The following is an 18,756-nucleotide window of genomic DNA, read 5'->3' as shown; positions in this document are numbered from 1 at the left end:
TTCGTCCTTAGTTACCTCTATCAGGTGTGGAAAACTGTCCATACCTGCTTTCTTTCTGGTTTTTGAGTTATTGTTGTTCATCGTCATCTTCTTGGCCTTTCTAACGCGCTGGTATCTCAGTGCATCACTCCTCTCAGACCCCAAATGGGCACTCGACGCACCTCGACGTTTTCTAAATGAAGGGAAGAGAGAAAGGGAAAACACGGGTAACTCTGGGCCGATCGTGGTCAGGGCACTGTGTTTATGCATCAAGAAGAGCACAACCCCCCCAAGCCCCAAAACCCCAAAATCAGCACTATTACATGGACTAAAAGTGATACAACTCATTAAGTAACCTTAAAGACTTTACCCTGACATCCAGCAGAAGATGAGCTTTTACAACTATCACAATGTTCGATATCATTTGGAATAACACAAATACATTTAGCTTAATTAGAAAACATCTGGTCAAAAGTATTTTCACTGAACGATGTAATCCATATTTTACATATATACTAATAAAACCTACATCTTGAATATTAGCCCCCCCCAGTTTATCCCTACAGTGCAGATTAGATCACTGAGTCATGTTTTATAGAGGACACATCAATACGACATTTAAACAGGTCTTGAACTGTTGGTTTCAGAGCAAAATTGTTCAACAAGATTTTCAATAATGAGACACGTTAAATGCAAAAAAACACTTTTGTAGTTGAATATTTACTGTGCAAATGACGCAGTGGCTTTCTGAAAACAACAGTTGCATAGACTTTGTTGGTAAGTAGAGTATATTTGGCAGCTTGTCACCAACTACCTCCTGTTTATGGAGGCACATAGAGTTTGGCAGCCCACAGATTTCTGCCACAAACACACAGAAAACAATTAGCATTGCAAAAGAGGCCATCTTCCCACCGTGGCTGCAGAGAGAAACCAAACGCTGTTAGTAGAGGGGGGAGAAACACAGCTGAGCGACAAAGCATCATCAATATGTGTTCATAGACATGGATACTGTCTACAATGGGCTTCACCATGCTGACAGGGGGAGAGATGGCGGGAGGGGAAAATGACTACTCAGGAACAGTCACATAATGAAAAATAAGCCAAAGAAAAGCGAAGCACCAGGACAACAAATGTAACAAGATTTTTTTTTTTTTTTTCCCATATAATTGTTTTGATTTTGAAACGGAGAAGCAATATTTAGCAATGGCATGCATGGCAGTTTGCACATGGAACATGACTTTAAAGGGGAATACATTCAAAAGCACTTCATTGGGCACTTCAGTCTATTTTTAGGGTGTCGTTGACCCCTTTAGTGCCTGACTTCTGCAAAGTATTTGTTCCTTAGAATAAAATCAAGTAGGTGAGTATCTACGGCCGGACACAGAGAAATCTGTTCTGCAGTCCAAACTTAACGACTATTAAAATTAACGCACGGTTGCTTTACGCAGCGTATAACATCCCTGTGTCCACCAGCAGTGCGTCTCGGTAAATAGTGGGGGCTCAAGGCTGATCTAGACTTCTGTTGCTCCGTAGCTTTTTGGAACCTGGGAAGAATCACCTGTATTTTCTACATAACAGTATAAAAAAAACAACTTGCTAAGCATAGTAGTTTAGATTTAGAAATGTGCTTCATCACTGCCAAAAACGAGCAACGCGCTATTTTGCTGTTAGGAAATGTAAAAAAAATTTAAAATACATATACAATCAGCTGAAGAGACTCATAGCCAAAGGTGACACAGACGCAACAATCTATGCCCGGGTTATCTATGTTTATGTAGTGTTTTAGCAGTAAACATGAATATGTATCTCATAATTTACATTAAAACTATTGTATTAATCCCAAGGGGAAATTAAATTAAATAAAATTTTTAATATTAAAAATGATAAATTAGAAAGTTCTCCAGGGTTTTACAACTAATGAGTTGTTTCAAATCGTACCAGTTGAATGCTTGACTCTCTCTTTGTTGTACTTTGAAATTTTTGCAGAGGTCTGCAGTGCAGAGAAACTACAAATGTCACTGTATCGTTATGTCTGGAAACAGATGTCTGAATTCCAGCAGTCTAACATAGAAGTCCTATTTTCAACACCTGCATGTACATGAGATCTGTGATCAGAAATTGTAAGCAGGTAAGACAGTGTTACACAAGTCGTTTCACCAGCTGATGATATCAGAAGACTTACTATTTAAAATACAGTTTATTAAATTATTACAAAGGCTTTATATATTAAAGGGGCAGTATTTTGTATTTTCCAGGCATATTGTTCTGTTTAAAATCAAGTAACTATGTTACCTTCAGTTGTTATAAAAAAAATGCTATATATATATATATAAATACATATATAACAAATATGACTGAAGAGAAATGTGACCTAGCAATTTAATGCCTTGAAATTGGGCCTCTGTCTCTTTAAAAGCTTTTGTTCTTTCTGAAACTCCGCCTTCAGAAGTCATCATTCCTCCATTAACCCTTCAAGAGCTTTTCTACCAGCATTTCACTGAGAAGCTGCTCGTATAACAAGCTCAACAGATGCGCAGTCCCACCAGGTGTTTGCTAATTGCTGCTGGCTAGTCTGAAGAAGCTGAATGGGAGAGTCATGGAGGAGGGCTGCATTGTGAGTAGGAAGCTCAGAAGTTTGAAAACTGCGACTCTGAAGCGGAGCTGTGCCTCAATGGTGGCGCTTGGTCCAACCAGGCGCTTTGCACGGCTGACTGGTTGCCACGGGAAATTTAATTATTTCTCAAACATGCATGAAAGAATCAAGGCAAATCTCCATGTGTGTTTTTGATGAGAGAGTAACATCATATGATGATGTAAAGCTAAAAAAGTTGAGTTTACAGCATACTGTCCCTTTTCCCTGTGGGCAGTAAGGGGATCTGTTATATTGGTGCTGTCCAACAGAGGTGAGTTCAGTGTTCTTGTATTACCAGGTGGATGGAACAGCATATTGGGTTTTAAGATGACTTTTCTGATGCCACCTAATTAGTGTGACTGCAGGAAAAATGCAATCAAATTAGATGCATTGTGCAAAAAAATTCATTATTATTATTATTACTACAACAATTTTTATATGTATTTCACCCATTTTCTTATCCACAATGAGTCATGAAAATGGTTCAAACCTGAAAACTGCTGACCCATATTGACGACCTGTACGTCTTTAATTGCTCACGTGTGGTCCTTCTGAAAAACCGATGAGTCAACAATTTAGTACTACTTAAAAGAAATCAATTGACAGTGAATAAGCTGATTCAGCGATTTCCCTTTAGTTTGTGCAGAAGCTATTCTGTGCCATCATCTATTGGATACTAACGATTATGTTAGTATCCAATGTGTTTAGAATGTGATAAACTAGTGCAGGTTCACAATAACAGCAAAAACAGCTGGATCTACCTTAAAACCTTGATGAATGTTGGATCTTGAATGAGTTTAAAGGTTCAGTTTAATGAGAGGCAATTCCCACCATGTTGTTATAGGAACCTTAATCTAAAGCCCTTTCCAAATCATCCTTTCGTTTCCTCATTGCTTAGCACTAAAAATGAGGTATTGGCACAGAATGAAGAGCTAAAGTTAACTCACCAACATGAATTCTCCCTCTTATCCACCTTGAGAAGAAGTCAGAAACTGCAACCACCATTTACTGTATATAAGGGTGATATGGGTCTGCAGAACAAATCTGAATGAGAAGAATCAAAATTCTTTTATCATTGTGCAACACAGCACAACGAAATTTTAAAAACAGCAAAATGTGACGTGGTGATATGACAGGGTGCATTCACACGAACCCTGTTTATTCCACTTTAATCAAATTTTAGTTCACTTGTCTAGAAATCTAAATGTGCAATCAACATGGGATGCGGATCAAAAAAGTGAACTCTGGTTCGCCTACAAACCTAGATCTCGGTTTGGTTGAAGTGGACTCTGATGCGGTTTGAATGCATATGTGAATGCCAAGTGGCCCAGAGACCAATCCAGAGTCACGAGACGCACTTTAGCGCAAGGCGTTCTGGTTAAATACACAACTAAAACAAACATGTCTAGCACTTGTGGGAGTAGAAATCCTACAAAAGCTAAAATCTGACGCCGCTGTCTTGGAGTTCCCAGAAGAAAATCTAACTTGCCTTAAACAAGTCATAGCCTGCACCCCTTTCATTCTCCAACCACCTGGTCTGAAAACACCATGCATTTTGAGGCAAAGCAAGGTTCAAGGCAAATCATCTTTTATGATAGCAAAACTCAACAAGTTCGTTGTTTTTATGTCATCTTATTTTTTATTTCACTCGCTCAATAAATATGAAAAGTTCACATGTTTATAGCTGAACTGCTATCAGAAAGGATCTTAAGTCACAACAGTCAGTTTTATTGGGGGGCAGCTCAAACAGGCAGGTAAACTGCCTGCGAATAAACTTGGCACAATCAAACAATGATTGATTCCATCCTGGTAAAAAATGTTCAATGAAGTAAATGGTAGACTAATGGGTTAAAGGAAACAAGACGAAATGAGGTACACATTTAACTACTGTATAGTTCTTGACATGCAGTTCTTGTGGGGTTTTTAGTTTTATTTTTTTTAGTCTTGCTTGACGCTGACCATGCAGTTTGTAGCAAAGCAATGTCAAGACCGCCGTGTTTAGGAGTGCATTGTGTTTTGACGTAAAAGTTTAGGAAAACATAACCTATTTACTTGCCACATAGTTCAGGTCTGAAGTCAGCGCTCAAATTCACAACCCAGGTTTATAGGCAGTTAGTTGCTGCACAGACAAAAAATAAGGGTGTGGCTTGTTGACTTTTTACTTGGTGGAACTGAGTTGTTGCTGTGGTGACTGGAGGCTTTTCATAGATATCACCACTATGGAAATATCTGTAACGTTTTAACTGTTGGTTCAATGTTTTTTTTATAATTACATATAAACGTGAGGTTAAAAAACCCACCTATTTCTATAAACCACAACATACAACTTCAGTGCCTTGCAAAAATATTCATAGCTCTTGAACTCTTCCATACATTACCACCATAAACCTGAATATATTTTATTAGGCATGTACATACAGTAGCAATTAAAGTAAAAGATAGGAAGAGGAAAGAAAATCATAAAGTACAAGCAATATTTTTAAAAGTGTGATAAGTATATTAATTATCCTCCTTACTCAATTAAATCCAGAGCAACCAATTATCTTCAAAAGTCACGTCATTATTCTCAGCATAAATTTTGGGTGTTCTATGCAGGCTTCATGTGTTTATGAGAACATTAGTCAACAAAAAGCATCATGAAGACCAAGGAGCAGCAGACAGGTCAGAAAAGAAGATGTGGAGAGGATCAAACCAGAGTCCTAAAAGAATATTAAAAATGGAAAAAGTTATGTCACAACTTGAAACATACCAAGACATGGCTGTCCATTTCAACTGACTGGCCAGGCAAGGACATCATCAATCAGAAAATCAGCCAAGAAGCCCTTTGTAGCACCAAAGGAGTTAATGGAATCCACAAGTTGTTTAGGAGATTCTGTTAACAAGACACTCCACACATCTGGTCTTTATGTAGAAGAAGCAAGAAGAAAGTCTTTGTAGAAAGATAACCACAATAATTCTCGTTTGACGTTTGCCATAAGCCACGTGGGAGACAGCAAACACATGGAAGAAGGTGCTGTGGTCAGCTGTACCCAACGCTGAACTTTGTGGACTATGTGCAAATATGTGTACACAATGCACATCACCCTGAACACACCTTTTCCTCAGTAAAACAAAGTAGTGGCAGCATTATATGGGAATGTTTTTTCTTCAACAGCAACAAAGAAGTCAGAGACGATGGAAAGAGAGATGTAGCTGACTACGAGACAATCATGAAAGAAAGTTAATTATAGTAGGACAACAACTCTAAACATAGATCCTGAGCTACAGTGGAATAGTTTAGATCAAAGCTTGTGTTTTAGGTCAAAGTCCAGACCTTAATCTATTTGGTAATCCCAGGCAAGACTTGAATTTTAAAGTTCACGGACAATTATTATTCAATCTGCATGAGCATGAGCTACTTAGTGCAGAAGGGTAGACAAAGATCTAAGCTGATAAAGCCATTACCCCAAAGCCCTGGAGCAAAAAATATGAGTCTACAAAGGATTGACTAAGGGGGGGCTGAATACACATGCAATCTATAATTAAGGTTTTTAAAAAATCAACACTATATATCATTTTCCTTCCTTCAAGCTAAAGGTTATGTATAGTTTTGCAAGACAGCGTTTCTCAATAGGTGTGAAGTAAATTGACATTTAAGACTAAGGTTGGACATCCTGAACATACCAGCCATTCACTGGCACTATTATTATGTTTACCAAGATAAGAGAGCTTAGTCTTTATTTGGATTCAAACTCCATAAAAACCTGGTACACGCATGGATGAGCATCCTGTGATGATGGTTTTATCTTGGGTGCATTTTTCTTTTATAAAGTTTTCATTGGACAGATAGTTGTAAGTAATTGTGTCAATTAAAAAAAAGAACTCAAGCATGTCAAGCAAGCGAGTCCTGTTGCTGAGACCTCTTTGTCCTGATCTCTCAGATAACGGATGGCTTATGCATATCAGTCAGAATGCATAATGTACTTAAGACTGCAGAACGTAAAATGCATAGCCACTTTGACAAAAAGAAAAAAGTAAACAACAGAAAAAAAAAACTACATGTACTGAGTGACGGAAGGAACAAATCAAACAAAGACTCAAAGCCTTGTATTCCCCTTTAAAGGACGAGGTGATCAAAAAAGTCCCACCTGCTAACCCCCCCCTTTCAGACATGGATCCAACCCTTACCTATTGCGGTGTAGAGGACCTGGTCACAACAACGCTGCCCAGATAGCTGAGATCAATCAAAAACAAAGCAGGTAAGACTCCAGGAGTCATTAAGAACCACCACCCTGCCCCTAATTCATAATGATGGAGACATTGCAGTACATGAGAAGCGGACAGGCCCTGTGACACACTTTGCCCAAAAAACCTCTCCTTGGTTGTCAGACCTGGGGGTGACCTGGTAACACTTAAAAGTTTGGGGAAAAAGAGTGATAGAAAGGGGAAAGGAAGGTGGGTAGGAAAAATCTGAGAGGTTGGAAGGTAAGGTAGATTTGATCATGCAATCAAAGGCTGAGGATGGGCCGCAGGGCCTGCCAAGATGAACTCTTCTTAAAGCATCCTTCTGCTTAATAAAGGCACTTTGAAAGGCTTTGAACTAAGCGTAATGATGGTGTTTCTTCTAGGACATTAATTAGATGAATAATATGGGGTTCCGCCTGTTAAGTGAAAGCAGGATAATGCATGATACAGATGACAAAAACTAAGATCTTAAATGATGGCTGACTGTAAGGACTGTAGCTCTTAAATGTGTTAAATGAAATCTATGAATACAATGCATTCCAATCCAACTAATTATTTACTCGCATTAGTTTCAAGACTTTTTTTTTAGATAGAATATAATTTTTTATTTTTATTTTTGCATTTTCTAGCTGGTCAACTTGGAGACAGTGCCGCACAGATTTAGTGGGTGAATACCTCCAACTTGAAGCCTGAGATGAAGAGTTGCATCAGCAGAACTCAAACTACAAGCTAACATCCCAGAATGCAAATCTATTGTTATAACAAATAGGTTGCTTTGAATCAGGTTGCTTTCATTTTCAAATTTTATATACAAAAAACCAAACCCAACTATTAAACCAATGGTCCAATAGGTAGATATAGAACTTCAGTAGCCAAAATGTCAGAGCAACTTCCCACATCAAAGCATTATGGGTTAAGGCAGATGACACAAATGGCATCCCTCTCTGCATGCCTAACAGACCTACCCTGAAGCTGACAACTGGGGTGGAGAGGGCTCAGATGGAAGGATCTCCTCCTCAGTCCTCCTATGAGCTGGCATTTGCCCAAATATGCTGCTGCTTTCCATGGGGGGCGATGGGGACTGGGAAGCTGGGTAACTGGTTGCAGCGGTGGCAAAAGCCATGTGGGAACGGTAGCTGGGGCTTGTTCTCCTGCTACCCTGACCTTGAGCAGGTGATGAGGATGGGGATGATCTCCTTGAAAAGCTGGCTGTGGACGGTGGAAGCAGGGTAATCTCAGACATCCCTGGGGGCATGGGAGGCTGCACAATGCTTGGACGTGGGCGTGGGCGCACTACAATCTCTGGGGAGCCCTCTTGAGAGCTAAGGGGGCTTTGCGTAAGGGGTGAAAGTCGAGAGGGTTGAAGAACCACCTGATGCAAGCCAGAATCCATCCTACGAGTCTGTCTGGGACTAAAACGGGGGGTGGTTTCAAACCATCGTGTATCCAGATTACTGAACGTGCTAGGGACGATATGAGCCATTGGGTCAGTATAAGACAAAACTGGCACACCCATACTATGGCCTGAAGGTCTTAGCTGCCCTAAATGTGCCTCTTGCATAGCTAAATGCCTGGCTGGGGAGCCATGAGGCCTGGCCTTGCTGGGAGACTTGCTTTTATGACTCCTTGACATCCTGCCGCTTGGGGCCTCAAGTGGCAGGACTGTTGGGTAGGTAGGCATTGGAAGGGAAGAGTGCTGGAAAGCGCTAAGGGGAAGAACATGAGGTGGAGAGGCGTAGGGAGGATCATGGCGGGTATGCCGAGGGTGGTGTGGGGGGAATATAAATTGAGGCCCCTCCAGACTTGAAAAGGTAAAATCTAGTCCCTGCCAAATCTCTGGTGAGTGAGAGGAAGAGGTCAGTGTCAGAGGGAGTGGGAAGCTGGACACGGCGTATTGTGGAAATTCACCCGCTCCGATTTCTTCAGGAATCATGTGGTGCGCAAAAGGACCCTCCGCAAAGTATGGAGGAGAGGACATGACCGACCTCAGAGGGCTGGTATCGGGCATGTAGAAAGGAGGCGGGGGATCGTGATCTCCTGGTGGTCCTAGATAGCCATAGAAAGCTCTATGGTGGAGAGAGCCTCGGATCTGTCCCGTGGCATGGAGCTGGCTGCTCTCCATGATGGTCATACCTTCAAAAGGCCTGTGAAAACGAGGACTGTAGGCTGGAGGCTGGAGGTAAGATTCCTGACTGGAGATTGGGGAAATCTGGTGAGGCCGAAGCGGTGCCATAACTGGTGGAAGAGGCCTGGGATCGTCATTCTCTTCGTCCGACTGCCGAAATTCTGGGTAAAGGTCTGATTCTTCCACAAAGGGGAAGCCCTCAATACGGCGGGGCTTGACTGACATTTCTGCTTCAGTGGGATCGATGACAAATCGTCCATCTGGGCCTCGACTGATAAGTTCAATAGGTGTTGTTGGTTCAGCTTCATGCTTGGACATGTACCTCTTGCTTGTTATTGCTCTTTTGGTCTTCTTGTATAAGGATAACTCTTCTTTCCTTCCTGGACTGGGAGGAGGTTTCCTTCCACGCTGGTCATGATTCTCTTCGGACGATTCTGATGGAGATGCCTTTGAACGTATGCTCTCCGGACTCACCTTTCCTGAAGATGACCTATGTCGAAAATACAGAAGTAAATATAAGAACATTTATAGGGTCAGAATTTTCCGACTCAGATGGTGATGAAGACGTTTTCACCTGCATTAAAAATAAGCATATGACATGATTAAACTTTCAGGAAGACAGAAATTTTAAGGGTTGGAGCTTAAAACAGCAATAGCATAATATGTCAGTAACAAACATAGATATCCAGAAAAATATGCTGCATTTTAGTTTATTCTAAAGTTATCCTAGCAGAGGTTTGGTGACATTTAACAGCTTCTCTTGCAGGTAGGGTGGTGCACTGAAGGAAGGGATATTACACAATTACAACACATTTAAGAGCATCATGCTGAACTTCATTACAAGTATTTAAGAACAAGTGGTGGACAACAACAAACTGGATTTGATTGAGTCACCAAGTACTGCATGACCCTACATTTTCCAACAGTTTTGAAACAATAGACGATTTTTTACAATAATAAGACTGGCAAATTTAAATTAATTCAAAGGCAAGGTATAAGTGAGGAAATCTCTCTTTATTTAACAGTATCTATGCAAAATTTTATATTAAGCCATATGACTCCACCCTCATGATTAAAAAAAAAGATTTGGTCAGCTGGTGCGATATGTAAAAAAGTACTGTAGGTATCGCAAAAACATTCAGTGTCTACCTGATACTGAATGTTGGTGACAAGTAGAAAAACAATTTGCTAAACATAGACAGAAAAGCATAGAAAAACACCCAGAACCAAATATAAATCACAAAACTACACAAAATATCATAAATTGGAAATATTTATGTTTTTGTTTTGAGTCCTAGTGGATCTAGCAACAAGTTACTGTGGCCATCAATACCAGTATTGTACCCAGTTGCACGTTTTTTGGGGAAACTAGAGCACCTGATTACAAACTCAGACAGATTAATACACAGCCTGCTACCCCAAAAACTTCTTTCTGAAAAATGGTGGCTGAACTTTTTCTTCTTGTTATTTTTGTGAGGGCAGGTTTCTGTATAACATAAGTAAGAAGGAAACTTGAATTTTCTGATCATTTGGTCTTCTTGTGGTGCTGAACATGCAACAATGACTCCACTACAGAGGACAAAATTAGGATTTACAGTCTGCATACATCACAATATTGACAATATTTTAACTATGCTACACAATCAGTGTGCAACACAAACCTACACTCTTGTTTGTAATATTTCTAGGTTTTTAACAGGAAATTAAGGACATCAAAATCATAATTTGCTGTTTACTATGCAGTGGAAACATCACTAATATAACAGTTTACAAAAACCACTGAAAAAAAGGACTTAAGAGACTTTTCCAAACTGATCTTAAACCACTGCAATAAACAAAAAAAATTATAAACATAACACACACGCACACACACACACACACACACACACACACACACACACACACACACACACACACACACACACACACACACACACACACACACACGTACCAAACATACGAAACATGTGATTACAGACGCCTCTTTGTTCAGTTTTAATTTTGAATTATTTTCATGGAGTTTTTTGATGCCTTTGATCATTGCTAGTATTTTGTGAAAATGTAAACTTTAACGTCTTCACATTTGTGAAGAGTTGGAGGGACTTAATTAATATTACAAATCTTTTGCTGTGTCTATTCAACAGAAAACACAATGATTTGCTCAGTGTAATACTGTTGTTCCATATACATCTCTATTACATCTGTATCAGCTTTGCCAGCCTTTGTCTTTATTTAAAGCTGAAAATATTACTTTTAGCTTACAGAATCCAAAACAAGAACACTGAAGGCTAGAGCAGCATCGACCCAAACCACTTTTTATTTATGATTTCAATTAGAAGTCAGCATTTATACTATTGACTATAGTTTTCACCTTTCGACCAAAATTTCACAATGTTTAGATAGCAAACAACATTGTATTTTTTATCTCTTCGATTAAAACTTGTTTTCCTTTACAATTCTGATCTCAACAGCAAGAATATAAGGCAAATGGACATTTCCTACTGCATTTGCATCTTTGGTTCATATGCTGAGTTTTTGAAGGTAAAAAAAAAACACATTGTTGAATAATGTAAAAAGATATTTATGTGTCCATACAGAAACACAATATTCCCAGGATCACTACTGTTTTTCATGACATAAATCACAGCTACATCTCCTTCGCATTGTCCTGATTGCATTGAGTTAATAAAGGGGATAATATTAAAGAAAACACGAGCCACAATTATATTTAACCCAACACTACTTTAGCCATGCTCTTAATGTTTCTTTCTTTGAGTTTTAACGTCATTCATGTTGACGCTCTCTCATTTAGTTTACCATGATTTGACTTCTTAATGTAGACCACAAAAAGTAATAAAAAACCTTGTAGTCGGAAATAGTTGAGAATTTTGGATGCTTGACTGCATGCTCTAACTACTTTCTGAACTGAACACAGTGAGACACGCTCCTTCTAATGTCATTACTTGCCTTAGACTCAGTGATTCTGGGCACAAATCATCTTTATTAAATACAGAATATTACTTCCAGTGTCTTTTCTCTTCAGTGCAGTGTTTGCTGATAAAGCACCATGAACAGATTGACTTCACCGCGGTCATGTAGATGCAGCTCCACACGACTAAACTTTTGACTTAGCATTGCAGTACGATGGGAGAAACTTCAGCAGGTCTTAACAATCCAGAAACAGCCAGAAATTGAAAATGAGAATTAACTTCACAACGGCGCCTATTGTCTCACTGCCATGTAAAAGGAGAAAATAGTTGAGTCCAAAATAGTTGAGTCCAAGAAAATAGTTGAAAACAGTCCAAAATACTGTCTGGAACCATCTCAGAACTTAAGACCACGACCAGTATTGTTGTTGCCTGGTTGGGACATTTAGCCGGAAGCATGCAGACAGGGCTTTGAGGATCGAAGTGCAAATGGGATTATGTAGTGTGCAAGACCAGGGGGGACAACAGTGGGGCACACTCACTGAGGACTGGAGGATTGTGGTTTGTACTGTGCAGCCAACCCTTCCCAGTAGGACTCAAGGCTGGGAAAGAAACTAAGTGGACTCCTGTAAAGGTGGGGAGATTAGACAGTAAAAATCACAGAAGAGAAGGGCACTAAAACATGGCTTGGTAATGAGATGCATGAATAAAAAGAAAAGGGAAGAAGAAAAAGTTTTAATTAAGGTGGAAAAGAGGAGTCGGAGATTCAGAGAAAACCTGATTAAAGTGCTGGGCGCTTAAAAAGCATCATAAAACTGTGATCATAGAAGAAGAATTTAAAGAGCTATAATCACACTGACGTTTATGGAATAATGACAAAAATCCACTCTTAAAGACTTTTCCAACATAAGAATTCAAAACTGGAAAACAATTACTGAGAATAAAGAAATCAACATAAAACATGTTTTATGTTGATTTGAAGTGTAAACGCAATAACTGAAAGCTCTTTAACCAGCAGAGGCCTAAAGAAACAAGTAGAGTGGTTTAATGGAAAAATGTACCCTTCAGTAACACTTTACACTTTAAGTACAAGAGTTCACGCACACACGCACACACTTTATTTGAAGGTAGTTTGACAGGAAAGAGGGGGAAGACATGTAGCAAATGTCGCCAGGCCGGGAATCGAGCTTGTGACCACCAGCATGAGGACCAAGGCCTCAATGCATGGGTTTGTGCTTTGCCCCTGCGCCACCACAGCACCCAACATTGTAACAGTTTTAACAAATATGTAAAAAACATTTTTTTCATAAAATTTACATACTCCACCTTTAAAGAGTCACTTGATGGATGTTTTTTTATTCAGATGTATTCTAACTCCGAATGAAAACATTGCAGTTTTTAACAAAAGAAATCCTATATTTAGGATATTTCAATTAGCTGCTTCAGTTATCATAAACTACTAAACAATTAGATATTAATTATACATCTATCTATTAACTCTGCTGCTTAATGGGAGCCTCATCAAGTCAGCTGTTGGTCACAGCGTTCAGATTGCATTACTGATGCGGATAAAAACGCTGAAGATTGAGGGAAGCAATCTTGTCCAAAAACAATTTCAGTGTTTGTCTGTGTATTTATTGCCACATGGGACAAATAGTGGCTGGTTTAAAATAGATCAAAATAATCATTACACAAATGTTTAGAACTTAAAGTAAAGATCTATTCCTGTTAAAGAAAAAGTTGTTAGAAAGCAGCTGTGTTTTCAGTAACTTAACTCTTGGCGCCCATGAGTGTGCTGACTAATAGGAATCAATGCGTTCAGAGGAAACCTGGCTATTGAAAGAACTTAACACAAAAACCTCAACAAATGTCACATAAATCCTCATTAACGTTTGGGTGTTTGTAGGAGTGTTTGGGGAGGAATACTTACGGTGTTTCCATGCTTTTTCTCAGGTGGGTTATGGACAAAGGGGGATCTGGAGAGTGGAAGGAAGATACAAGACAGTTTTACTGTCTTTAAAGTTTACTTGCAGGCGGTGCAGACGTAAGAGGAGAACAAACAACAAAAAAACTAAAGATAAACCTGATAACTATTCAGCATGACGTGAAAACCTCCCGCAAAGTCTATACTGTACTTTTACTGACTTGAACGCTCTATCAAGTATCACTGAGCTACTTTATATAACAGAGGACACACAGCTTCTAATTTGACAGATCAGCACTTATAATGAATGAATGGTGTAGTCAAATAGTTGATTAAATGACCTGTAGCCCAGTTGTCCCGCAGGATTTTTCCGAATTAAACTGATCCAATTTTTGGGAACTCCAGCACCGCCTTCACTGCATTCGTGATGTAATGCAGAAAATCAGGTCTTGTTAACAAAGTCTTGATAGGCTCTGACACTTTCTCACATTTTGTCGACTTCAAAATGTGAAGTGAACAAAATGAATAAATGTCATGGCAACAATTAGTGCATTCAGTCTTTTCCCTCTCATCTATGTTTCTGGATATTTTCGCTATCTGTTGCACATTACTAGATGTGAATCAACTTTTTAAAGACAATTTATTTCATAAGTTTAATAAGAGAAGCAGGAATGAGTCCAAGACGACATGGACTGAAAAAAAAGGCGCAGAATGATATAATATTAGGGGGATTTTCTGACTTAGAAATTGTGGGAAGAAGACAGAATCTTCCCCTGACCTTTTTTCTTCTTGAGCTTCTTCCGGCGTTGCTTGTTGACAAAGCAGGCGGCCATTGTACTGAAGAGGACAGCTGCAGCCAGGAAGCAGATAGTGGCCACGATGCCAGCCACCACAGGCCGCGTCAGCCCACGCTCCTCCACCATCTCTGGAGGGGGGAAGAAATCTGCGAGGCGACAACCCAAATCCAGAAAACTTCAACATCAACAGCAAACTCCTAGCATGGTGGAGATAAAAAAAGTTGTTGGCAAAGTCGCGGTGGCCTGTAGTAAGAATGGAACATGATGATCAACACAGGAGCTTTTCATCAGCACAGTAATGAAACTTTTGTAAAAAAACAAAAATTCAGCCCTGCGTCGTGACTTTGCTCGTAATGAGCACTACAGTACAGACGCATTTTCTCACTCCTGATATTTGCTTTCAGATTACTGTCCAAATGTGAGAACGGAGGAAGAGAACACAGCGTACCCTGACAGAACACCCAGTGCTCTGAACAACCAGGTAAGATTATTAAAGTGGTTTTGAACTTCCTGTCTCAACATTAATGTGCTACTTTTAGAGATGTAAAAAAAAGCCACATTTGTTTTGAAAGACTTTAAAAGTAAAAAAAAAAAAAAAGACTAAAAATGCCTCTAAACCTTTTACTTCGTTACTTTTTCAGCTGATCTGCTGTGTATTTAATGCTGGGATTTGGGATCCTTGTTTTAATGTATGATCCAGTTTGGGACAAGCTTCAACAATGGCCTCCCACTTAACTCTAGAATACCAGCGTTAAATGATATTCTGCCACAAAAGCCCAAATGGTCAGCCATAATTGACAGTTGGTGTGAGGTTTTGGTGCCGTATTTACAAGTGGTGCAAAACATTTTATTCTCCACTTTCTTCTGACCAACATTGAAAACAAGTCATGCTAGTCGGTCTTTTCCCAACTCACTTCTTATGACCAGTTTGGTTATGTTACTGAGTTACTAATTACTGGTGACTTCCTCAAGACAGTAATCCAGTCTACCTTACTGATTACTTATTTTCAAAAGTAAATTATTATTTTAATAAGTACTCTAGTTACTCCTCAAAGAATGATATCCAATCTGAATGCACAAAGTAATGTATCTTTCATCCTAATTCTGTTCCTTCTGCATATTTCTTCATCTAAAACTTAATCAATTGAAACTTTAAAAATCGAATGAAATGCAACAATCTCTGCTCTGAAGAGTTTTGTTGAATATTTTTTTTCAAATTTCATTTATTTTTTGTTTTACCTTCACTAGTAAAACTTGAATATATGCATTTATAGTCACACTTATACATTTTCAATAATTGTTTTTTTTTCTTCTTCTGTGTACTCCGGTAGCCAAGCAACAACATTTTGTTGCCAAGTTTGCTGTCATGTCTAAGTCTATTTTAACCTATTTTCAGCACATTCCCCTGTATTTTAAGAAAATAAAGTCTCTCTACTGTTAAACTACGTTTCCTCCCATCCACAGTATAACACACAATTATTCTTATTATTCTTGAAGATTCTCGACTTGTTTTACGCCTGCGATGCTACTTTATTTCATTGGACACCTTTTGTCCTGTCCTTTGTTTGTTGGTTTAATGTGTTTGTCAGTGATGTCCGTTTATTGAAAGTGTTATCCAAGATTACTGAAGCTCAGCAGAGAAATCTGGGCACTCTTGGGAAGAAACAGGTGGATGAGAAGGCTAGGAAAATGATCATCCAATCAAGGTGGTGCAGACGCCTCCCTCTCTGTGGATTTCCTCATTATGCCTGCAGGCCTAAGCCATTAGAAGCTCACAATAAGAATTCATCAGTTCTCCAGATCCCTCGTTCCAAACACTGTGAATAGTTCTGTGTTGTGTTTATGCTGTTTTACACTCTGGTTTAGCTGGATGTTGTAACGTGTTGAATCGGCAAAAACATGGCAGATCACTACTGAGTATAAGGCGGGCGGGACAAATTGTTGAATGTTTAGTAGGCTTTGGTCACGACTACTTCGAAGCTCCCCAGCTACAACCAATAGAGGGCGGCAGAGGCCTAATATGAAAGCAACAACAGTCTGTATTAGCTGCCAACAGCTGTTTTACCAAACGATATGTACTCAGTGACCTCTGCATGAGCGCCGCATCACGTTCTGAGGTTTGATTTCAGAATGCAAACAGATATCAGCAGTGCAGCTAAAAATAGGTCGATTTCTTAATTGTGCCTCTTTAGAGCATAAAGAAAAGCCAGAGTCGGTGGATGCTGGGTAAACTGATGATGTCATACTTATCAGAATGCCACGAAAGAGCATGCATGTAAATGGAGTCTTAATTAAATAGCGCTGACGGAGCAAAATGTTAAGTTGAAGGTGCCGTGTGTGTAATGCATAAGTGGGACCGATCTCTATCTCAGAGACGCAAAGATGGACTGATGCCGCGCCGACGTTACAGGCGTGGGGGGGAGCTGAATGAAAGCCACCGAGCAGCGCTGCACTTTCTGATGCATTATGACACAGAATCCTTCAAGTCTCCTGTTGCCTTGGAGAACACAGAAATAACCACAGAAAGTTCTCTCTCGCATGTTGCATCTTGTGAGAACTTACCTGTGCTGGACACTCCCACCACGTTACTGGGCTCGCTGACCGTGTCATCCATGACGGCCATGATGCGAAACTCGTACCAGGCCTCCTGGGAGGAGCAGAACGGAGGAGCTGTCAGGATGTTAAAATAAGCAGCACAGATCAGACTAAAGGCTTCAAACAGCCAGAGAGCTAAAAATACTTCTTTTTTTCCCACAATACCAGCCCCCTGATAAGACTCTGAGGAAGCTCACTCTGCAAAAGACAATGACGTTATGCCCCATCACAAAAACTAAAAGTCCATTTATCATCCAGGTACTAATAGGCAAAATGATCTATTTGTCACTTCAGAGCATAATAAACAGCATAAAACAGAATTAGATAAGCTACCGAGAATCTATAGCATGAGTATGAAAACTCACTTGGTAGGTAAATAGTAGAAAATAAATACTGACAAAAATATTGGACAGTTAAACTAAGTGTGATAATATAAACATCAATTTAACAGCAGTTCAGCCTTTGAGGCAGAAAGTCTGAGGGAAACATTTCAATAAGTTCATGGGTAGGGAGGGAAACGTTCAGAGGCATCGGTCCGTCCATCGTCTACACCAGCGTAGTCGAGTCGTGGGGTCTGTCTGCAGTGGTCACTGGGTGAGAATCAAGGTCCGCCCTGGGCAGGTTAATCACAGGGCAACACAGAGACAAGCAGGACAAACAACCAGGCACACACACTCAAGCTCAGAGGCCCATTCCTGAAGGAGATCCGGGAGGGTTTAGGGACAATCCAATGAGCTTCTTAGCTCCCCTCAATATCCTCTGAGGTACCTAAAGCCATCTGCTGTCTTTATCGCATATGAGATGAGGCAGGAAGAGGGACAAGGGGCGTTTAGGTTGTGACCTCCAAGAGTTGATCACCTCCTTGTTTTCGCCTACGACTAAATAACAATGTACCTTTGGTCCACAATCACACTAGGTGTAGGTAAGTGAATAGTCCAGAACAGACATATGCAATATTCAATTAAGATTCAAATAACTAATTAATTACATGCACTCAGAAATGTTACATATATATGTTGCTGGACTGTGCCGGCTAAAGCTGCGAGTGAAGGTCAGGAGGAAGAAAAAAAAAGTCTCCTATTTGCGTCACGCAGAAACGCCGGGACTTGGCGGAGGCCGATGTGGGCCGGGTTTGGGTTTTCATCAGTAGCTGTCCTATTCAGTTTCCCAGCATGTGTTGCATATAGATATCAGAGCGCCAGGCATCCAGAAATGACAGTCACGCAAATCCATAATATGACCATCAGCAGACTCCATCATGTGCTGGTAATGCGGCCCAATGCATATCTGCTGACCTTCACTCACTGTTCTGATTGGCTGCCCGACACCCCAGCAACAGCATAACACTACAATACTGGTGCCACAATGGAAATCCCATAGAGGGCCTTTGATGAAGTTCCAGCTTTTTTTTTTTTTTTTAAACACAGCCATCACTGGTCTGCTTGTGCACCAAGTCACATCCATCAGTGAATTTCTTTTTGAAAGGTTTTATTGGCTCTAATGGCCTTTATTTGATAGTTAATTGACAGGAAAGTGGGTTCTGAGAGAAGGGG

The 18,756-nt window shown here is 39.9% G+C and overlaps 1 protein-coding gene across 5 annotated transcripts in view; it reads right to left on the bottom strand.

Annotated features, from left to right (window-relative positions):
• Nucleotides 1-18,756, bottom strand: part of igsf9bb (immunoglobulin superfamily, member 9Bb) — an 89,674-nt gene that overhangs the window by 6,110 nt on the left and 64,808 nt on the right. For 2 of the 5 annotated variants that reach the window (XM_008428389.2, XM_008428390.2), the window contains exons 15-20: nt 17,171-17,255; nt 14,590-14,754; nt 13,818-13,863; nt 12,430-12,513; nt 7,801-9,450; nt 45-172 (exon numbers count right to left, since the gene is read on the bottom strand). In XM_008428389.2, the coding sequence (XP_008426611.1) occupies nt 45-172; nt 7,801-9,450; nt 12,430-12,513; nt 13,818-13,863; nt 14,590-14,754; nt 17,171-17,255 (2,158 nt within the window). Of the gene's footprint in view, nt 1-44; nt 173-6,778; nt 6,825-7,800; nt 9,451-12,429; nt 12,514-13,817; nt 13,864-14,589; nt 14,755-17,170; nt 17,256-18,756 lie in introns of those variants that run through there. The other 3 variants (XM_008428392.2, XM_008428393.2, XM_008428396.2) reach the window with 2 other exon arrangements.

The sequence above is a fragment of the Poecilia reticulata genome, linkage group LG14, assembly GCF_000633615.1.
Source record: "Poecilia reticulata strain Guanapo linkage group LG14, Guppy_female_1.0+MT, whole genome shotgun sequence".
Lineage (NCBI taxonomy): Eukaryota > Metazoa > Chordata > Actinopteri > Cyprinodontiformes > Poeciliidae > Poecilia > Poecilia reticulata.
This window is presented reverse-complemented; position numbering and strand designations above follow the sequence as displayed.